Source organism: Dipodomys spectabilis, unplaced genomic scaffold (assembly GCF_019054845.1).
Source record: "Dipodomys spectabilis isolate Male_0828 unplaced genomic scaffold, ASM1905484v1 ptg000140l, whole genome shotgun sequence".
In the NCBI taxonomy this organism is placed as follows: Eukaryota; Metazoa; Chordata; class Mammalia; order Rodentia; family Heteromyidae; genus Dipodomys; species Dipodomys spectabilis.
Window position 1 is genome coordinate 35,052,674 of NW_024870817.1, and position 24,738 is coordinate 35,077,411.

The 24,738-nt window shown below is 34.6% G+C and overlaps 1 protein-coding gene across 1 annotated transcript in view; it reads right to left on the reverse strand.

The window, feature by feature from the left end:
- The window catches only part of Ndufaf2 (NADH:ubiquinone oxidoreductase complex assembly factor 2), a 107,613-nt gene that overhangs the window by 40,424 nt on the left and 42,451 nt on the right, over positions 1 to 24,738 (reverse strand). Inside the window, exon 2 of the mRNA XM_042690771.1 lies at positions 4,890 to 4,979. Within this exon, the coding sequence (XP_042546705.1) occupies positions 4,890 to 4,979 (90 nt within the window). The remainder of the gene's footprint in view (positions 1 to 4,889; positions 4,980 to 24,738) is intronic.

Consider the following 24,738-nt stretch of genomic DNA (forward strand, 5'->3'; position numbering starts at 1 on the left):
TATCATAACAAAAACAAAATAACAACTACTATTACAATGAATCTACAAAATAGCATTTTCAGTTTTTTTGTAAGGCTGGAAAAAGATACTTCAATTGAATTCAAATTGTTTTTTAAAGATTCTATGACATAAGAGAGATTGGGAAGATTAGTATATGTTTTCTAAAATTTATTGGTTTATAATATTCATTCATAAATGTGGGAATGTAATAAATCTAAATATTGAACGTATTAAAACCTACTTATTCACAGTCCAGATATTATGAAAATATACAAAGACTTTCTTTGCCTTCATTTTATTAATCATTTAACAATTTTTATTTTATATGGATATAAAAATTCAACTGACTATTGAAAAATTAAACAATACAAATATAAAAGTTTGTATATTTATGATTCTACAATAACTAGGCACTTGAATGTCTTGAGACATTCAAACTACTGTTTGTTCTGAGTCCAGTAAAGGTTAGAGCAAAAAGTGTTCAATATGATCACTCATTTATATAATCCGATACAAACTTTTACAAGTGGTTATTATAAAGCAATGGGAAATGTCCTATTGAAAGTAGGCAAAGGTCAGTAAGACGAAGGAATAGAAAAGACATTAGTATTAAATCATTACTTCTTTTAGATTTGTTTTGTTTGTACTGGTTCTGGGGCTTGAACTCAGGGTCTCATGCACTCACTTGGCTTTTTCACTCAACATTGTTTATCATACCTCCACTTCCATCATTGGTTAATTGGAGATAAAAGTCTCAAATCTCTCTGCATACTCTTGCTTCTGAATAAAATCCTCAGATCTCAGACTCCAGAATCTAGAATCTAGCTAGGATTACAGGCTTGACCCACCAGTGGCCAGCTAAAATAACTATTTTTTTTTTTATCTTTTTTTTTTTTTTTAAATTTTATTTTATTTTATTTGAGAACATACTGTACAGAGGGGTTACAATTACATGGGCAGGATAATGCATACATTTCTTACCAAGCATTGCATCCTCCTCCTTTGTTTACCCTTCACCTCCCTTCCCAGCCTCCCCCCTCCCTCCCACCCAATCATACCCCCCCCCCCCCCCACCGACATTGTAAAGCTGGTTTTGACATGACATTTTGTACTTCTCATTGTTGCAACAGGTCCACCTGAATCCTTAAACGACTTGTTTGTCCCCGTCTCCTCCACATGTTATACTGACATCAAATATAGTGAAAGCAGGGGTTACACTGTGGGGGAGGGACAAAATAACTACTTTTTAAACCTTCAGACATCTGAAACAGAAGCTCTGTCCAGTTATAAATTATATAACTATTTTGCTATTGTTTCTTATATCTGTAAGGTAAAATTTGAATCAGTCCTCATTATAACCATTTAGCAAGGCAACTAACTGGATAGTTTATAACTTGAGATCCTTAGTTTCATCAGTGCTTATTTACATTCTCATCAGTATGTATAACTTTCACTGAACTTTAGTACTCCTATTGGAACATAACAAACTATAATGAATATAAAAGTGAGCGTGCAAATTAAGGTTCCCATTAATCACAAAGAAAGACTAGAAGCAGACAGATAGGAAACACTTCCAGAAGCATACATTCTTCAGATCTCCATAGACAAAAAAAATGTCCAAAATACTTTTAGAAGTGCTGCTAACACTCTGTGGCAAATGAGATATCCTATGACCAGATTTAGTTAGGCAACTAGAATCAAAATTATGGAAAAGTTATCAACAGTCTACATCTAAAAGATATTATATTAAAATGTATCATTTAATTCACTTAAATAAACCTTTACCTTTTAGAAACTAATCCTTACTAGTTGAGTGTTGACATTTTATAAAAACTGATAAATATAAACATGCATTTTGAAATGTGAAAAATTCTTCCAAAGATACATTACAAAAAGAGTCATTTTTCTGATTATTGGACCTTTTAGTCATATTAAGTGAAAGCGTATTTAAAGTTACAAATTTTATGAAGTTCACAGTTGTTACTCTTCTTTATTCTTAAGTATTTTGAGATATAATTTAAATACAATACAGAAGATATTTTAATTGTATAATTTCACAAGTTCTCACAAATGTGTACACAGACTATTTCTATCACCCCTCATCCAAAGTCCTTTTGTGTTCAAAGACCCAACAATGACTGATAACACTTTCTGACTAAGACTGCCCACAAGTTCTGCTTTATCTGTAATTTCATATAAATAGAATCTTACAGTATGTACTCTTTTGCATCTGGCTTATATTTAGTCAGCAGGACTGAGTAAACTCATAGCATATGGTAGGGGCCACACCCACACTTCCCGGTATTTATTCCTTGGAGTAATGGCAGAACCATAAGTTACTGCTACCATGAAAATATGGCAAAGGTGAAAAGATGTATGTGATTAGATGACTACAATGCACAAGAATGCAGTACCTGTCTTGCTGAAGACATTTCTCCCTTGTTGGCAGAATTATGTGAGGTTTAACCATCACATATATCTATCTCTTGCAACACTTTATCAAACCTCACAATTTGGCATCCTGTTAACTCTCCAAACTTATATCCTGCTAGGTTCTCTCAGGCTCTATCTGGTCACTTTGGCTTCCCTGCTATTCCTTAACCACAGGAACACATTTCTGCCTCATGGCTCATCATGTGCTTTAGTAATGCTCCTGTGATGGTTATCTGCATGATATTCTTGCAGATATACATATACTAAAGCCTTTCAAACACTCTGTATATCCTTTCTCTGATATGGCCACTAGCATATTATATAGTTCAGTTACTTATCTCCTTTGTCTTTTTCCCACCTTAGAATGTGGGCTACATGACTGCAGATATCTTCAGTAGATGGTTGCTAAATAAATGAATGAAAAGGCACACTGTTGAATCCTCATTTTAGGAGAATATGAAACTTGTAGGTAATTGTATTCTGCTATTAATAATTGAAAAATGTAATATTACATTCTCTTGTATTAGAAAAAAATCTTTGGAATCATTTGGTGTTGACATTATTTATTTCATAATTTTTCCCTTTCCTCATATATAGTGTCATGTGTGTTTATGTTGTAATTTTTTTCTTTGTGGAGTAAAGTTCTTACTTTTTATATTTAATTGGTGTGTACCACTATAAAAGTAATTTTCATTTCAGTGTTTGGTTGATACAGTTATATTAAAACTAAGCCCCATGGGATAGTTATGCTGAATTATTAGATCAGGACAGAGTCATAAGAAGCATTAAAACTTCATTCTATTTCCCTGAAAGTCTGAAAGGCTGAAAAATGAGACATTACCTATTTATTTATAACTTAATTTATTTCTATAAACATTTTAATTCTATACTATTACTGGGAAAATGACAAAATAGGCTCATTATAAGAAGGCATAAGAATTGTAAATGTAGCTTATAACACTGGAAAGTCTCTTAAAATAAGAAGGCTCAATTATTCCTTCTAGAAGTTGCCAATTTATAGTGTGCATTTCTTAGGAAAAAATGCTGTTGTCTACACATATATATTTATACCCTCTTCCCACAGTTCTACTACTTTTATTACTAATAAGCAGAAATGGAAAAGATATTTTCATTGAAGTGGTTTTTACATTCACAGGGTGGCATAAATGTAACATAATACTTACAACTACATTTATCTATCATGCTATGCCCACCCACGAAGCAATATATCTGCCTGTATTGGGCTACAAAACCCAAGCAATTTCCCTAACCTTTCTGCTCTTTTAAATGGGTATGACTATAGTATATGGCTCGTCTTACAGGATTGTTGTGATGGTCAAACACAATAATGACGCCAATGTAATGGCATAATACCAAGCATTCAAGTAAATACCTAGTATAAGTGACACATATAATATGAATTGGTATTTCAGGAAAGATTCTTTTTAGCTGAAAATAACAAAAGGTAACTCAAGCTAGATTTTATATATTCAATAAATTATATGCCAGGCCCTATGCTAGGAACTAGTAAGCAGAAAAGGGAAATCTGTAACAACAAAAGGCACTACTTAGAACTCAGACATAAGCTTAACTACATTCATAAAAAAATTGAAGTAAGAAGTCGAAAGCTGCTGGAAACCTGAAAAATACTCTCTCCTTATATACTTCATATACTTACATATATTTTCCACCATACAGAATACTTTTCTTAAATAAAATGTTTTAATCCTGTGTATTGAAGACAGCTACTTACAAACTACAAAGTTCATATGCCAATGTTTCAGCCAGTTAGGGAGACTAGAAACTACTGTTTTATCGCCCTTGGATCTTTTATATTAATTTCGAGTCTTAAGATAGAGATCAACAGGAGGTAAGCTGAAAGGGTCGTTGTGAATTGAACAAATACCCCACAGGTCTCTAAAGAAAGTGTTTTGTTTATTTTTAACTTACAAAAGAGAAAAATAAGCTATGTTCCTTTCTCAAGTTTATGAGAATAGTGAGTGCCAGAAACAGGACTCCAAGGGTGGGGTACAGAATCAGTAACTGGGGGCCTCCTTAGGCTTTGTACCTAAGAAGCTTTCTTTGCTCACTTCATCTTAATCTCCACAAATTTCAGGGACATGATGTGTAATGTTTGGAAAAAGTTTGATGCTCAGGAGGCTGAGATCTGAGGACCATGGTTCAAAGCCAGCCCAGACATGAAAGTCCTTGAGATTCTTATCTCCAATTAATCGCCAGAAAAACAGAAGTGGCACTGTGGCTCAAAATGGTAGAGCACTAGCTTTGAGCAAAAGAGATCAGGGACAGCGCTCAAGCCCCTCCACTGAACCCCTACCCCCTAAAAAAGTTTGATGGATCCAAGTGATAAAGGGAAATAGGTCATTATATATGCTCTGATTAATTTTGCGTATTATTACATAATTTTCCAGAATATGCTATTATAAGCAAAAACTCACCTTCCCATTCTGTTGGGATGGTACCTACTTCATAGTCTACTTCATTTTTATTCGCTGCTTCTATAATCCTTTTCTCTCGTATAGTTTGTCCTGTAAGACAAGAGGGATTCATGTATTTTAAATAAACTTACCATATAGTAGTTTTTTTGTATGTTTTTTATTGTAAAAATACTGTACAGACAGGTTAGTTACATGAGCAAGGTAATGAGTACATTGTTGCCTCCTCCTTTACTACCCCTTCCCAACCACCTTGACAACCCCTACCTTCTCCAGGCCAAAGTTGTAAAGTTCATTTTCAACATAGTGTCTTGTACATCTCATTGTTACAATGGGTCAACCTGTATCCCTATTTAAGCATTGTTTTTTCCCCTTCCCCTCCCCGAATTAGAGAAGTGTATATACAAGATGAAGGGTACTGACATCAAATACAGTGAAAACAGAGGTTATACCTTGGGGTAGGAACATACAAACAAACAAACAAAAAAACTACATGGTAGATTATAAATACATTATAAACAATATCAAGAAAGAAAAAAATATTTGTGTCCCTATCTTGGCATTCTTAACATTATCTTATATGGTCATATGTAGCTTTTGACCTTTTCTACTTGTCCTACACATGTACTAGTTATTGCAAATAAGGGAAACCATGGGACCTATGTTTCTTTGGGCCTGGCTTACTTTACTTAATATAATTTTTTCCAGGTCTTTCCATTTCCTAAAAAATGGGGCGATATCATTCTTTCTGAGGGAGGCATGAAATTCCATTGTGTGTGTATGTATGTATGTACGTGTGTGTGTGTGTGTGTGTGTGTGTGTGTGTGTGTGTGTGTGTGTGTGTGTGTGTGTGTGTGTGTGTATATATACACATATACATACACCACATTTTTTTGATCCAGTCATCTACTGAGGGGCATCTGGGTTGGTTCCATATCTTAGCTATGGTAAATAATGCTGCAATAAACATAGATGTGCTGTTAGCCTTAGTATGGTCTTGTTTGTGAACATTTAGGTAAATGCCCCAAAGTGGGATTGCTGGGTCATAGGGAAGCTCTATGTGGAGTCTTTTGAGGAACCTCCATACTGCTTTCCAAAATGGTTGAACAAGTTTACACTCCCACCAACAAAGCAGTAGGGTTCCCTTTTGGCCACACCCGCTCCAGCATCTGTTAATATTAGAGTTCTTGATTATAGCCATTCTAACTGGGGTGAGGTGGGATCTCAATGTTGTCTTGATTTGCATTTCTTTTATGGCTGGAGAGGTTGAGCATTTCTTCATGTGTTTATTGGCCATTCTTATTTCCTCTTCAGAAAAGTTTCTCTGTAGGTCTTTGGCTCACATATTTATCGGGCAGTTGTTTCTTTGAGGATTTGTTGTTGGGGGATTCAATTTTTTGAGTTCCAGGTATATTTTAGATATGCGACCCTTGTCCATTGTATGGCTAGTGAAGATCTTCTCCCAATCCGTGGGCTTTCTATTGATCTTGCTAGCTATGACCTTTGCCATGCAGAAGCTTTGCAGTTTCATGCAATCCCATTTGTCCAACCTTTCTTTGATTTGTTGTGTTTCTGGGTCTTTATTAAGAAAATTTCGGCCTGTGCCAAGGAGACTTAGGGTTTCTCCTATTCCTTCCTGCAATGTTTTCAAGGTGACTGTTTTGACTCCGAGGTTTTTGATCCATTTGGAGTTGATTATGTAGGAGAAAGGAAAGTTCCAAAGGAAGCCTGAGAAGTCTGAAGGGCTGGTTTGTTTTTTTCTGTCTCAGTGAGACTAAGTAAAAGGCTGGGAGTTCATAGACAAGCTATTAAGGGCCAATAACCCTAAAGTATGTAGCCAGAGAGGCCCTGCATTTCATTACAAATTCACTTAATCTAATTCAATCCTAGCACAGAGGTTCCTCAAGTTTTAACAAAGGAGATTTATTTTTCCTTATTTTACCAGTAAACTTTTTAACTTACAGCACGTCAGGGGACTGGTAGTAAAAGGTCCCTAAACTGTAGACAAGGGTTAGTGTAAAAGGTGCCTTTTACCTGAATTTACCCTACCCTACTTTGCTCTCAGAGCAGAGCTCAATATATATACATGCATTTAGTTCATCTAAAGTATGATAACATATCAATTTTCAAAATGTTTGAGTCAAAACACGTGAATCTTCTTATACTGCTCATTTAATACCATGATTAGTACGTCCTACTAATGATGGTGAAAACCATCATCTAAAATACAAAATGGTAAGACAAGGGACTCTGAAAGAATATTTGTGCTGTGGAGCTACACTGAAGCTTCTTCTCAATGAAGGTTAAGAATATGAGGAGGATGGAGAATTCTGCACTTTCCAGGAGCACTACTAAAATATATATATATATATATATATATATATATATATACATATATGTATATATATATGCATTCTTGTGACATGAAGATTACCTTTTATTATTTATATGTCTAATAGTGCCATGTAAGGTCTAGAAAGAATTTTAAAAATCAGTCAAGACCTATTTCTGTGTAAATAGAAAGACAAAAGCAATTCATGAGCTAGTTTAACTCCTTGAGAAATATTAAATAAAATACTGTTTACAAATAGATGAGACTGAAGATGTACTTTAAAAATATCCATCTTACTCAGCACTAATGGTTCACATCTATAATCTTAGCTACCCAGGAAGCTGATATCTGACGGATTATTGTTTGAAGCCAGGCCAGATAGAAAAATCCTTGAGACTCCATCTCAAAATAACCAGCAAATAGCAGGGCTGGAGGCAAGGCTTAAGTGTAGAGTGCCAGCTGTAAGAAAGCCAGTTGAGCAAGAAGCCCTAAGTTCAAGTGCTAGTACTAGCAAAAAGCACACATAGTTAGAAGTATAACACTACTGGCTTATTAAACAAATTCTTTATAATCAGATAGGGTTTTTCCCCTCTTAAAACTACTGCATTCTTGGGAGCCTAATACAGGATGTTATGAATTTTTATGAAATGGAAATGAAATTTATGTTCCCCATTTAGTAAGAAATTATGCATAAACCACATATTTACTTATTCTACTGTGCTTTCATGCAATATTTGTAAAGACAACCCTACTTATCATAGCTAAAAATTTCCCTTCTAGTGAATAAAGTAAATTTAAATATGTACTCATGTTGAATTGTAGAATCTAATTTACATAGAAATTAAGTTAATAACAAAACATTTAATATATGTAAACCTAATTACTCCTAAAGTAACAATAATTTGACATTGGTGAGCTCAATGAGCACTATGTAAACTTATACACAGCTGTTTTTCTTAAGAGTAAAAAATTTAAATATAGTTGAAACAGTCAAAACAAAAGTTTGATTCAAAAAGATTGGAAGTGTCAATGGTATGTGGACTTAAACATTAAAGAAATAACAGTATTTCAAACATAAAAAAATAAAGCTAATTGCCATTAAGCCAATTGCCCTAAGAAAATGTCAGATTTCATATTCATTTATTTAGAAAGTTGATGAGTCCATAGAGGAAGGAATGGGGAGGGAAGGAAGGAAGGCGGGACAGGCAGGCAGGGCAGGCAGGCAGGCAGGTAGGAAGCTATATGGGAGGCTGAGATTAAGCTAATCACAGTTCTAGTCTGACCTGGGCAAAAAGTGTTTGAGGCTCTATCTTCATGGAGAAAAGCTGGACTTAGGGATGGGAACTTGTGACCCCAGTTACAACAGGAAGCCTAAAGTAGGCAAATCATACAGCTCAAGCATATGCCAGATGGAAACAGAGACCCTATCCTAAAAAACAACAAACAAACAAGCAAAAACCAAGGCTGATGGTGTAGATCAGTGGTAGAGTACCATCTTAGTAAATTCAAGGCCATGAGTTTAAACCCAGTAGATCACAGAAATTAAAAATTGTTAAAAAAACAAACAAATCCTAAACCTCATTTAAGTACAATCTTTACAATTTTGTACTATGCCTTTTAGGAGCACATCCTTAATGTTTTTTTTTTCAAGTTCACTTGTTTGTTTCTTCATCATTTTTACCTTGTCCTAAGATACACATGTATACTTACGTATTTTTTGTCCATACAACATTAAACGATATACAGAAGTTAAAATTTTTGAGTTGTTTTGTATAACCTAGAGTCACTTCATAGATCTTATGTGGGAAACCATACTACCGCACACACTGGCCTATACAGCAGGCCCAGCAACACTCAATTTTATAAGACATAGAAACCAATATAACCAATAAGAAATTCCTGTGGACAGGGATTTGATATTAAAGGCTTGCCTGGATTGTGTTTACCCTTAATTTCACAACACTCTATTATGCACAATAATATTTTAAGGCTGAGGAAGGGAGAATCCTAAAATTCCAAGGGTTACTTAATTTAAAAAAAATAAAAGCTAAAATTTCTAGTATGTTTACCATGTTCCAGGCATTGAACTGACTTCTCACTCCATAAATAATTTCCCTTAAATTTTATAGCTTCACAAGACACATATTACTTCATTGTATAAATAAAGAGAATAAGGCTTCTGAGAACTTGTTTAACTTCAGGTAGCTCATTTAAATGTAGGTCGTTTGACTCAAGTACCTGACATTTAACCACTAACCTATGCTTCCAGACTTCCTACAAATGTTCATGAATAAACCTATCATCTCAGTAAAATACAAGGACTAAACTAAAGGCAACATAATTGCTATTTCTAATAAGATTAAAAGAAACTGCTTCTATACTTTCTTTCTTTCTTTTCTGTCAGTCATGGGGCTTGAACTCTGGGCCTGGGCTCTGTCCCTCAGCTCTTCAGCACAAGGCTAGTGCTCTACAACTTGAGCCACAGCACTACTTCCAATTTTCTGGTGGTTAATTGGAGATAAGAGTCTCAAAGACTTTTCTGCTCAGGCTGGCTTTGAACTGCGATCCTCAGATCTCAGCCTCCTGAGGATTACGGGTGTGAACACCAGTGCCCAGCAAAAGAAACTGTTTCTATGAACAAAAATTGACTAACTTCCTGAATAAGGAAATGCATCATATTTAATTTAACATTCCTCCTACTCACTCAACATCACTGAAGAAAATACTCAAAAGTGTAAGAAATAAGAATCATCCTTTGTCCCACTACTTTATGGGCTGCTGTTAGTACTTTATAGTCAGGAGACACAGGTCAGTGGTAGAATGCTGAGCTAGCATGTGAGAAGCCCTGGGATCCATACCCAACACTGCAAACAAAAAAAGAAAAAGAAACATTTTATACATTATATTACACAAATATAATGTACATTTCTAATGATATACATGTTTATCAGAGGATGGAGCTCAGTGGATAGGAGGTTGCCTCGCATAGTCAGGGTTCTCGTTCAATCCGTGAGAATCACCAAAAAAAGGAAAAGGAAAGTGGATTACCTTTTTTTAAATTTGGAAGTAATTTCCCTTTTCTCTGCATAGGGGATATTCTTACACATTGAAACATTGAACAATGCTCTACTTTTAATACCAGCACCAACAACATCCAAATGAAAGTTCAAATGGAAGATGAACAAGATATAGATAAATAAGAATAATTGGGCCTGGCAATGGTGGTTCACGCCTGTAATCTAAGGATCTGAGGATCACTGTTTGGAGCCAACCCAAGCAGAAACTCATATCTCCAACTACCAAAACCAGAAGTGGAGCTGTGGATCAAGTGGTAGAGTGCTAGCCCAGAGCACAGAAAGCTCAAGGACAGAGCTCAGGCCCTGAGTTTAAACCCTAGGACTCACAAACCAACTTCCCCTTAACACACACACCCCAACCCAGCCCCCCCAAAATATGGCTGGGTTAAGAATTACAAGATTAGTAATTTAACTACCTACATATACTGCCATCTTGGGACTTTAGTGACCCTTTCATGTCTGATAGGAGCCCTTGTTTGAAGAAATGGTGATGAAGTACATTATTGGTCAGGACTCAATCCTCAATCCTTACTGGTCCCTCTCACTGTTGGCCCTTACAGTGCCAGCAAAAATCTAGTAGTTTTAAGTATAAAAGACTGGATTCAGCATACAAAAGGAGACTTAGTAGTGTTAATGGATACAATGTAAAAGCAGAAGCTATTAAAAGCTAAGAACACCGACTATGTATATTACATCTCTACCCTTTTATTTTGAAATTATATTTAAATAGATGTACAAAGGGGTTTCAATTCAACACATCAATTTATAAGCACAACCCTTTCCATCATTCTCTTTAAACTTTGATACATGAAGCATTGTATAACAGCCGGGTGCCGGTGGCTCACGCCTATAATCCTAGCTACTCAGGAGGCTGAGATCTAAGGACTGCGGTTCAAAGCCAGCCCCAGCCCCGGCAGAAAGTCCCTGCCGTGAGACTCTTATCTCCAATAAACCACTAGAAAACCAGAAGTGGTGCTGTGGCTTAAGTGGTAGAGCGCTTGCCTTGAACTGAAGAGCTGAGGGACAGCGCCCAAGCCCAGAGTTCAAGCCCCACAACCAACCAAAAAAAAAGTAAAAAGAAAAAAGAAAAGAACAATTACAAGTGCAAAAATAGAAACTTTTAGACTGAAAACCATTTTTCATATGAATTAAAATTTAATTTGACTATGATTACTCAGATGAGCATCTATTTCTTAAGAGCCAGTTAGGGAGTAGGCAATGTCTAACTGCCTTTCACATATTATCTCTCATCTTTTAGATAACCTTTGTAGGTGAGACTAGAGGCCCAGAGTGATTGACTTACCCAAATATACAGCTGATTAAAGGATAGCTGGCATTTGAGCAATGACTTTTCTGACTTGCAATCCGTACGTTTTTCTTCTTTTTTTATTTTGCACTGAAGATTTTAAATTTAGCTTTTACAAAGCTTATAGAGTATAATTACAAATATCTAATTAAAAGCTAACATTTTATTAATGGCCAGTATAAACTTTATTTTCCTGTAGTGATTAAATAAGGCACTCTTGCTTACATACCTAATGATTCTATAATTTGACACAATCTACATATATTTATCTGAGGAATACTACCTCAGCAGGTAAATTTTATTAGGTTGCCCATAGTTATATATTTCTCATAAAGAATCTCAGCTTGGGGCTGGGAAGGTGGCTCAGTGGTAGAGCGCTTGCCTTGCATACTTGAGGCCCTGGGTTCAATTCCTCAGCACCACATAAGCAAAAAAAAAAAAAAAAAAAAAAAAAACCAAAAAAAAGAATCTCAGCTTGTGGCCTAGGAAAGTGGCTCAGTGGTAGAGTGCTTACCTTGCATGCATGAGGCCCTAGGTTCGATTCCTTAGCACCACTTAAGCAGAAAAAGCTGGAAGTAGCACTGTGGCTCAAGTGGTAAAGCACTAGCCTTGAGCTGCAGAGCTGGGGGATAGCTCCTAGGCCCTGAGTTCAGGCACCAGGACCGACCAAAAAAAAAAAAAAAAAATAGAATCTCAGCTTGTTTTATTGTATAAAAGTCTCAAATTATACAGTAATGCTTGGTTATTCTGAAATGCCTGACATAATAAGGTTTGGCCTCTCAGGTCCCCAAAGCTAAAAGGTCTTAAATTAGATCCAGAAAGAGTAGAAAAATTCCAAGTAACCTATTTCCTATTATCAGTGAAAATACTTTATATCAAGTTAGTAACACACCAGTATTCTTTGCCTAACTGAAGGAAGGATGAATTTTTCTTGACTTTATGAATTTTTTAAAAGTCAAATAAAATTTGTAAAACTTAAGTCTGAAAAATACACTAAGAATATGACAATTTAAGGAAAAAAACTTATTGAAAATGTGTTTGTACTTTCCACATGGTCATTAAACTCTTATTTACTGTTAGCAAAAGTAATAATGTATTCAAACAAAATTTAAAGTTCTAAAAACATTGTCTGTGATTCAACTCACAAATATATCAAAGCCTCTTGCACTCGTGTAGTAAGATTTACAATAAAACATTGAACAGATTTTCTGATTATAATCCCAAATCAAGCATATACATCTTAGTAATGTCTGCTATTTATTACATTCCCTCCTTTGCCATTACTATGAAATCAAACATTGAATACAGTGCAGTTTTTTTAAATAAAGAAAAAAATATTTGATCATTTATTTCCCAAAGTGCAAAGAATTTCTGATCTCTGAAAATGTACACTGGCCTCCCTCTAAGAAGTAACAATTAAAAAGAAAAAAAGCCAAATCATAAATTCTTGACAATCCATTTTGAAGAAGTGAAAGAGGTACAGTCATTTTAGGATTTATGACTGTGTGTAAGAATCAATTTTGAAGAGTACCATGTTCACATAATATAGTCTATCCTTCTTTGTAATATATAAAGTGTATTTGTAATAGTGACTTTGAACATTCACCAAAAAAAATCACAAGACACTAACATTAAGTAATTCTGTATCAAATATATCTGAATTATGACATGAAGATGTCTTAATACATAGAAAACAGAAAGAAGAAATGACGGTTTTTTAAGCCAAATTAAACAGGGTTGCAATGTATCATTATAGAAATCATACTCTTAAAAAGGCAGCAGTGGCTCACGCCTGTAATCCTAGCTACTCAGGAGGCTGAGATCTGAGGATCATGGTTTAAAACCAGCCCAGGCAGAAAAGGCCCTGAGACTCTATCTCCAATAAACCACTCAGAAAACCGGAAGTGGGGTTGTGGCTCAAGTGGTACAGCCTAGCCTTGAGCTGAAGAGCTGAGGGACAATGCCTAGGTCTAGACTTCAAGCCCCATTACTGACAAAAAAAAAGAGACTATTTCAAAATAATAGGAAATTATGACAGTGATCAAAAAAACTCATTTTGTAGTAACATTTTCTAACTAAAGCAAACAAACGCCTTTAATATAAAAGGGAATAATCTCTCTTCCCAAAATTAATCAACACTCATAATGAGCTAGAAAACAGATAATCAAGTATTTGTCATTCTGGAAGTCTATCTTGAACACTTAGGACTCTCAATAGAAAGAAGAGAAATGGAAAGAATTAAAATAGTCAATATAACTAGAATTTGTAGAATTATAAGATTATGATAATTATGAAGCATGGGCTTAGCCCAAACATTTCCAGGTTTGAAATGTATCTTATACAACTGATTATTTGTTTCTATGCTCAAACATTTTCTAATTTCCAGACACTAAAGTTTTTATAGAAATCAAGTGTTTGGCTATTTATCACAGACCATAAAAAAGTCAAGGGCTGCCCTGTTGGTTAATGTTACAGTGTCTATGGCAGTTTTAAAATATGAAGTTTAATGAAAATTAATAGAGTGCATTTGTTGGTGCATTAGTCTTAATTTTTAAAAATCACATTTATTTATTAATCCATGAAATCACTAATGCCCTTCATTAATCTATCTAATTTAGTTAGCCATCAGGCACCTCTTACCACTAATGAATGAAAATCTATTTTGATATACAAAAATATCTTATAATCAACTAATGAAATGTGATGGTCTAAACTTAACAGGGACTACAATAGTAAAGGTGGGCTAGACAAAAATAGGTTCAGGTTAAGTTGATAGCTCATGCCTGTAAGCCTAGCTATCTGGAAGGCAGAGATTGGGAGTACTATGATTCCAGGTTAGCCAGTGTAAAAAATTAGCAAGATCCTCATTTCAACAAACAGCTTCTAGCTACTTGGGAGCATAAACACAAGAGAGAAAGGAGCTTGGCTCAAGTAGGAGAATATTTAGTTAGAGGAAGGCATCAGCCAATGAGCAAAAGAAAGCCTCAGATTCAGAGATTGAGTCTCTGTCTCGTACATAGAGAGAAAGAGGGAAGGAAGGAAAGAAGGAAGGGAGTGAGGGAAGTTCCAAAATAAAGTTTGATCAGGGGTTGGATAACAATAATTTTCAAATTATTTAAAAATAAAACATCTTCAATCAGGTTTCAATTTAAAGCACCATTTAACTCAAGGTTCTCTGAACCAGATTACCACATTTATCCCCTCATTTTCCATGGGGACACAGTTCTACACCCTAAGGACCCTAAGATGACCTGAGAATATTGGATTCAAACATGTTTTGCATTTTGGAGCTTCCAAAATACATATATTGGTTCCCTAAACAAAATCAAGATCCTAGGAATGGCAGAAACATTGTCAAACAATCTCACAAGCTCCAGAAGAATTGGTAGAAAGACCAGGAAGGATTTTCCCACTAGTTGTGTACTCCAAGGAGGTATAAAGCTTACTTTAGTTGTGTTCTATAATTTAAGGGTGGAACCCAGCTTAAGGGTGGCTCCAGTGGTAAGGCAGAATAAATTCAGTGACTTTGGAGCAACATGTCCTTCTGAAGTTTGAAGAGCAAGAGGGAAAACAAGTCTTTAGTTTAATTGTGTCAGTGAAGCAAGCATTCTTCCTATTTCCACAGTCCGTCACCTGGAGGTCCATGAAGCAGGGAGTCTGAGATAGTTTGAGGCTAATCACAACAGTGAAAGCAAAGACAGCAAAGAAAATTTCAATGAGAATAAATTCCCATATAGCACCAGAGTATTTTGGTCATTAATCTTTCTCTATGATAAGCTTTGCTAATAACTAATACAGTTGGATGACATAAATTTTACCTTTGTGTTCTGTTCCAATGTACTGGTGAAAAGATATTTTAATAAATTGTGTTTTCACTAAAAAGCAAGCTGCAGATGCATGAAAAGGAAAAGTTGGTCCCATTTTCCTTATTAAGGTTGCTAAAGAAATCATTCATTTTGCTACTTTTACCTAACTAGCTCTTAATTTTCATTAGTATTCAAAAGATTAAAAACTCTAGTTACAAACAGTAAGATCTTCAACATGGTAATATTATTCTATGATGAAGATTTCTAAACACACAGTACAAGTAAACGTGCAAGTAAAAGTGGAATGTGCCTTGACTTTAACAGAGCAGTGGTAATGCATAGGTTATTATCCCACAAAACAACAACAAAAAAAGGTGAACTTAAAAGTTTTTAGTAATGAATAAACAATACAGCTTAACACTCGCCTATTTCTATCACTTCTTTATGAACTCCAGGGTCCAGAGAAATAAATTTAGTCTACATATCCTACACCTCCCATTGGCTTTGTCACCTAGCAACTTAACTATTCTGCAACAAACCACTACCTATTGCCTGGCAGAGGAATAGAAAAAAAAAAAATTAAAGGCTGTGTATATGCTTTCAAGCCCTAGTCCTGGAACAACAACAAAAACGAGAATGTTACATTAGCTATCACTGTGTGGTCACAGTCATCTGTAGTGGGGCAGAGTTATATATAGGAATTCTTTCTTTATGAGTGATTTTTAAAGTAAGAAATACGTATTACTTTTTTAATAAAAGCAAATGTTTTTAAGTAAAAACAAAATATTTTTGTTAAAACAAAAACTAGTAAAATCATCTGAACAGTTGAGGTACTTGGTCTCATAGATATTGTATAGTTCTGGCCTTAAGTTTTTTCATTTCGAGTTGACTGCTACAAAACTCAAAGCTGTTTCCGGATCTACCTTTAGCGGTAATTAGAATTTGCCTCTAGCTTCCCTGCAACAAGATTTTAATTTCCCCTTCACTATAATTTTATGCTTTTATCTTTAAATCCTTAATCTATGTTCCTTCTGGAAGAAGGAGGAGAACGATTTCTTTTGTATTTGGTGCTGAGATTTGAGCTGAGGGCCTTGTGTTGTCTTTTAACATATAGTATTAGTGTGTCACAACACCGTAACTCCCACTATACAAACTCAAAAATTTCCAATGCATGTATTATGTTTATGCTGCACAAATGCATATTTTTAAACCTCAGTTTCTGTACATATTGTGAAATGCTTAGATGAAACACTATACTATTACATATGAAAGAAAGAGAAAGGAAGGCTCAAGCTATTTACACTCTGGCTCAAGCATCCCAGTATTTTTTTCCACTATGACTATCGTGTGGCAACCTAATGGCCTTAAGTTCCTGGGGGTATACCAAGAAGTACACTAGGTACAATTTTCAATATGATAACAACAACTTTGTTTCTTTGGCTATTACTGTTCTGAAATATACTGGTGATCTCAGGGGTCAGATGGTAAAGAACATAGTTGACTATGACAAAATGCTACATGCTATGATACCACAGAGAAAAAAAGTAAGGCAGGCAGAAACGTGGAATAAAAACAAATGGCAATTTTTCTGTAGGAGATATGTACCAAATAGGCTGGGAAAGAATAACAGAAATTAGAAGCAGCATTTTAATGGAAAATGGAAAACAGAATGCAATTGGATCTAATGTGGGAATGATGGTGAAATACTTTTGCACACTTGGTGACATATTACTTTGTACCTATGGCATCTTTTATGTCATCACTGGGAAACCACCTAACTCAAAAGAATATAATTTTTTTAGATAAATAAATCTAATTTATTTGAAAGCAATACTCAACCCAGGCACTGGTGCCTCACTCCTGTAATCCTAGCTATTCAAGAGGCTGAGATCTGAGGATCATGATCAAGCCAGGCCGTAAAGTCTGTGAGACTCATCTCCAACTGAGCACAGAAAAAGCTGGAAGTGGTGCTGTAGCTCAAGTGGTAGAGTGCTAGCCTTGAGCAAAAGGAGCTTAGGGGCAGGCACAGACCCTGGGGGGGGGGGGGGGGGGAAGAGCAAATATTCCCAATGGGATGCTATTAATGAAACATGATTTTTTAAGTGTAAGACTTTTTTTCCCCATTCCTTCATAAGCTAAATACCCTTCCTGCTCAAATGCCCTCCTTGGATCTCACTCTAATTAATAAACAAAGCATGGGAACATAATCATAAAATAAATTGCCCTACAAAGACTGGCTTTTCTTGAGTGGGGTGGAGGAAGGTTGGGTTAAGCTCTAGATGGAACTAGAGCATCTGGAGTACAGTGGTGCTACATCTCCGACTGGAGATTGGCTTTTGACTTTAAATGGTGCTAACTCATCACAACATAGTTAATTGGTATTGCTAATCAATGCTACTTGTTCTAATTACTATCAGCTTTTGCCCAGTCTGCAAAAAATTAGAGAAATAAGGGTTTGGGATACAGCTCAGTGATGGGGCACCTACAACATATATACAGGCCCTAAATTCAATTCCAAGCACTTACCCTCACAAATAGAAAGGCAGAGGAAGGAATATTACTGAGCTTGCTAAATTCCTAGCCTTCCATATTATACCAAGTTAGTAGTCATTATTTGGGGATAGTTCTACAATGTATGCAAAAAATCTCTATACATATTAAAAAATTAAAAAAAACCGACATAAGCCTAACAGAATTTTGGATACTAATATATGTATTTTTAAAAACTATGCTTTGGCTTTAACAGAGAAATGATTGAGATGGATAGTTTTATCTTGGATGTTTATATTAAAAAACAACTTGAGACATAATCCCAAACCTTAAGACCCATCTCCTGTCATTATAAATTGACTTCTGCCACCGCTCCTCTCCCCAATCACTCAGAACTTTGGTATTGATATGGTCTCAAAGATGGTATTTTATACTGCCTGACTGCCTGTAGCAAGAGGATGAATTATATTTTAATTACTCAGAGGAATGACAGTTCTTCTCTAAAATGTCTTAAAGAACAAAACTCAGAAAGGTCACAAGAGTTGTGACTACCTCTGCTAAAACTGGGAAATAAGGTTATTAACTGTAATGGCTTGAAGAGAACTGTCTGGGAAATATTTTTCAACAGCAATAACTTCTTACTGCAAATCAATAAATATTTCTGTAAGTTCTATCTATAAATGATTTTGTTTATTAAGTAATAATCTTAACGTCGTATTTCTAATGTCTTATTTTTCATTTTATATAAAAACAAAAACCACATATACCTTTGAAACTGCTGAAGATATCCTATCTGATTTAAGGACAACCACATTTTAAACTCATCTCCTAAAAAAAAGGCTTAACCTCAGTAACTTAAATCTAGGATACAAAAATAATTTGATTTATTTGGCAAAACAAGGTATTACTATTTTTTTCTTGGTTTAAAAAAAGACAAATGTATCTCCCCAGTAAAATTCTTCCAAATGTATTTTCAAAATTCTTCTGGTTACAAAGGGAGGAAACAACCTACAGAATGAATTTTTAAACTTAGTTGTAGCACATCTTAGAACTTTAAAAAAATCTATTAGTCACTGAATCTTATTCAGAGTCACATATTTGTGATACGAAATATAAATGGATTCATTCATCCATAAGAAGGCAATTTTGAAGGAGAAAAATGAGAGAAGAAACAAGTCTATTTTGATATATTTACTTCATGTTTAATAAATTGCTTTCACAGTAAGCTTGGTTCTTTCATTCCAACTGCCATGACATAGGGACTATGAAAGCACTGATAAATGGCTAGAAAGGCTTTCCTTTCACTACAATGACAGCACGTACCCTTACATCATTGCCTCTTAAGCCAACTATGGCATACATGGCACCAAAGCATTCCACTTTGCTTCTTTTAGTTCTGCAGGTAATATTAGTGACCTGACATTACTCTGGAAACAGGTGACTTGATTCTTTTTTACTTATGGACTCAGTATCAAGTTATAACCCTACTTGACAAAGACAAGATTCTCATTGTAGCTTAAATATCATGACATATCAGAGAACAGAAGAAAATGGTAGTTTCAAGACCAAAGTCCAGGGCCAGCATGCTCCTAATGCAAACAACCATGGATAGGCTGGTTCAGACATTGTTAAGGTAAATATCACTAAAGGATAGTACCACATGTAAAATGCTAACAATGCTTGGCATTATGTGCTGGTGTTATATTATTACTCTGGTGTTCTTTTTAGGGTAGGAGAATAGCATGACCAACATATAGTAGATTTTGACCACATAGTATATGATTATGTTTCAAACCTAGCAGATCTGCTGCTGAAAGGGAAGGATGAGAAAGACTAAGACCTAATGCTGGGCTCAGTACCCTGTATAGCAGGCATATATGGAAAGCTCTAGTGACTTTAGGACCAGAGGATCCAGAAAAACTGGTCAGGAGAAAGGTCAAAGGGGAAATAAATATACTTGGGAGAGAGACTGTTCAGATGGAATCATGTTAGTTTACTTTTTAAAGCAGTTTTTAAGTTCACAGAATATTGAGCAGCAACAGAAAGTATAGTGGACACACATGGCTATTCCCACACATGCATAAACTCCTTTGTATATCCTTGTGCCCTTTGACAGTGGTACATTATTTTTCCTATGAATCCACACTGACACATCATTATCACCTAAGGTTTACAGTTAAGATTACATTGGACTTCACTCGTGAGCATTCTACAGGCTTGGAAAAATGGATACGATGTCACCATCGTAATATTGGCTCTACTGCTTTGCCTGTTCATCCTTCTCCCCTGCTGCTGGCAATCAATGATCTTTTTACTTTTACTTTTGCCTTTTTGAGAATGTCATAAAGGTGGAATCATTTGTAGCCTTGCCAGGACAGCTTTTCCTCTCCCTACTTAATAATACATACCTGAGGTTCTTCTATAGCTTTACATCGCTTGATTACTAATTTATTTTTAGAGCTGAATTACATCCCATTATCTAGCCGGTCATAACTATGTTGTATCCATATTAAAGTTGGTTTCTGATTCCAGAGTTTTTCTTAAAACAGAACTCACCAGCATACTTTTAATACAGAATGTTCTATCACCAATTCATCTGTCTAATATTTTATTAATATATTCACAGGATTTATACATGTAGCATAAAATGGTACATAAGCTGTCATCTCTTCACACCTAAAATGGCAACAACTCTATTAGCTCATCCACAGGATTTTTTAAATTCAAAGTAAATTATAAGTTGGGGGGGGTACACATGTGGGTGCATGTAGGTACATTTCCCCACACACACATTCTTTTCCTCTTTTGTTTTTATACTAATGCCTTACTTTAAAAATGTACTCTAAAACATGTTCCATATTTTTCTCTTTTACATTATTTCCCTTTTCATGTTAATGCCTAAAGCAGCTGGGTGCGGCAATGCATATATAAACAATATTTCAGTGACTCGGGAGGCTGAAACAGGAGAATTGCAAGTTTGAGGCTTGCATGGCCCACATAGCAAGTTGAAGATGATCCTGGGGAACTAAGTAAGATACTATCTCAAAAATACATTGCTAGAGTACTTGCCTAGCCATAAAAGGTTCTAGGTTTAACCCCTACTACTAGAAAAAGCATTTCTTTGTTAATTATTTTGCAGCTGCATACACTGTGTGTGTATATAACCTAAGCAAATGGCCTCCTAATAAAGACCATACTTAAAACTTAAATTAATGGAAAATTGAAATTATAATCAAGGAGTTGACTGGCCAACTGCCAACTAATTTCTAATTAAAATTGGCTAAAATAATGCTATAAAAATTACTGTATTAAATCAGATATGTAGTTCTAAGTTTACAAGTACAAATATATTTCTAAGACAAACACCAGCACATTAGGGACACATCTACTCACCTGGACTTTTTAGTTGAGGTTATTCTGGACAATTTTACCCACATGATTCTCTCAGATGGTATGTCAGGGAAACTGTCGAGCATCAAGAGCCTAACTAGTTTACCTATAACTTCCACAGATTTTATTTTGATTCATGGCAAGTGAAAGCATTATTGGAAAACAAAATAATTAAGTGGCCCTTAAAATCTTTACTTTCCTTTAGAAAATAAATGTCTAGGAAAAAAATCATCTCCCAACTAAAAACAATGTATATCTCTTTCCTCCTTATTAGAAGATCATTTCAGTGTCTGCCCAGAGATATATAAAGATTAATAGTAACAAGTGATGTTTATTCACCCAATTGGATAAACTAAATTCTGCTTGTAATTCACAATTCACAAGAATCACATATTTAAGTCTGCCAGGTTTCAAAATGTCATTCTTTTATTCCAGTATTGCCCCATTTCTATAATGAGTTAAATAATATCTCTAACCTACAGTCTTTCTAAGAAGGGTAATAATTTAACACAAATACTGGGAATCTTTGAATATGAAAATTCATTTTAAGAATTGAAAAAGGTGAAAACCTACAATCACCTTAGTCAATAGTGCTTCTGTTAGTAATATTTCAACTCTTGAATAAGAAACATCCAAAGGAACATTTTAGAAAATTGTCTAAATAGAGAAAAGTTACTAGCAAGTACAGAATATTTACATTGATATTTAAGAATATTACTGGAAGTGGCGCTGTGACTCAAGTGGTGGTAGAGCAATATCCTTGAGATGAAGAGCTGAGGGACAGCACCCAGGCCTACAGTTCAAGCCCCATGACTGACCAAAAAAAAAAAAAAAATATATATATATATATATATATTATTTAATGATCATTTTTCATAGCATAGAAATTTAGGCTATTATTTATAGTCAATTCTTTAGGATTAAAATTACATTTTTTCATATCTTCCTAGATGATAGTTTTGAATACAGTTCTTCATAAAATCACATGTTACTTTAAATTACATTTTTACCAAACTAAGTTATATCTTAAGTCTTCTTATGTAAATTCTAATCTTTATAAAGTACCTATGCTTTGGACAGAATTTTGAGAGTTCAGAAGTTATTTTTGGCTGTGCTCTATAGTATTAGAACAAAATTGTAGCAAATTGAATATTCTCTGAAGAATTAGTTGAAAGCCCAATAGAGATTTCATTTCCTTTAAAACCTATCTTGAATCTTTCAAACAAATGAAATATGAAAGTGATAACAATAGTTAGCATACCTTTACTAACTATAGAAACCCAAGCTTGCTTTTTTATCTTTAACCTTTCTCATACAGAATGTTCTATGGTTATTTATACTCCAGTCATTTTCAAATGCATGAAGTTAATAAAAACTAACAGTTGTTCATAAAGAATACAATTGGGAATCTTAAAAACAACAATGCCCACACAGTTACATGGTGATACATAGTTGGGGAATACTAAATTATATGCTCACGGCAAGGAATGACTATTATACTGCTCTGCCTTCAAGGACTTTTGTTTCCTGAATAGAACTAATGTATAAAAATAAGCCACATAAAAAAGTTTCTAGTAGAATGTACAGAAATATTGACTGCATTGACTTCCTAAGGTTGCCATAGCAAAGAATTAATAATTGGGTAGCTTAATAAGTAGAAATTTATTGTCTCAGTTCTAGAGGCTAGAAGACCAAAATTAAGGCTGTGTTCTTTGAAAGGTTAAGGAACAATCTTTCTTTGCCTGTCCTAGAGGCTCCTAACCTTCCTTGACATCCTTTCACTTGCTGCTGCTACTTACTCTCCACCATCATCTTCACATGGCCTTCCCTCTTTTTATTGGAACATCAGTTTTTGGATTTAGGGCCTACTGTGGTCTCAATTTAATGTAATTAGGTCTGAAAGAGTGTATTTCTATGTAAGGTCATCTGTTGAGGACGTAAGTTTTGAAGGACCATTACTCAACCCACTATACTGACCACATGAGGTAGAAAAAACAAACAAAAATCTTACCAGGTTGTGTAAACCTCATGTTTAAACATTCTGCAACTCAGCAACTTCTTAAAGTTGATAAAAAAAGTTTATCAAATATTCAGTCTGATAAATCTTGATTTTTAACAAGAATATAAGATGACTTAATAAAACATCCTCAAAGTTCCAAAGAGTTATAATAGTAACTCTTATTATTAATGATTCTTCAAGATCTAGCCCATGGACTATTAAAAATAACAAAATAAATACACAAGAATTAAGAGCAAAGTTTGTTTTTCTGTTGATGAGATATCAATGAAATGTCATTTTACTAAGTGTAATTATTTTTGCTTGTGAAAAAAACAAATACAGCCATAATCACTAAAACCAAAGACTGGCTGTCCTATAAATCAGTTTTACAATAAGTTATCTAAGTTAATTGGCAAAACAGAGACTATATCATGACTTACCCTATTTTCTAAACAGTATTTTGGTAGTAGAAAATGATAAAAATTATTGACCCCGATTCTATTTGAACTTTGAGCTTTTTTTCCATTTGAACTTTGAAAATTTTCTAGGGGGCAAGAATCTGAGTTTTTCAGTTGAGAAGATATTTCATAGCCTTCATGATCTCCAGTTGTTTTTGAAAAGACTTAAACTGTCTATTTGCTTTTTGTGCTTTAAGTGTCTGATAGATGTTATACTTTTTTCAATAAACATGTCTTTCAAAAATAAATTCTATAATATACTTTGTACAAATACGGTCTCTTTCTTCCCATCTCTTTTTCAACAGTAGTTTAAATAATGCAAGTACAAATGCCACTTCCTTAAATATCTGATGGGTCTTCAGCACTCTGGCATGTGGTAGCTTTGTCCCCCAAGCCTTTTTTTTTCTTTTGCCTGTCAGCTGTGAGAAACAGTTTTCTACCAATTACTGTCACAATATGAATAAATTCAAAAGTGAAAATATAAGCACTGAATATTTTCAGTAAATTTATCCTAAAACTACATTAAAATAGGGATTTCGAATTTAAACAAGGAATTTAGCAAGTAATAAGAAAGAAGCATCACATTATACTTTGTCTTCTATAAATAAAGAATACAATATAAGAAGATAAAAAGCATTCATGCAAAGAAAAAAAACGAGCAACTGACAGCAAGCATATGATATGAAATAGAAAAGTTATAGCTGCAAAGAGAGCATCAATTAAGAAATACAACCTCAAACATTATAGAACTGCTGGCTTTCTCCCTTTTAGGAGGATAATTTTAAGAACATTTACTTAGCATTTTCCTTCTTACCTAACACCAACCAGTTTCTTTTAGCATGTGGCTCTAAACAAACATTAAGCTTGCTGAATCTTAACATGATCTTGGTTTGGGAAGTGTAAAGAAACATGCTTAAAAAATAAGCAATGTAAAATAAAAAAGCAATATTCTTAGATGATCATTTTTAATGATAACCCAAATAAATAAGATATA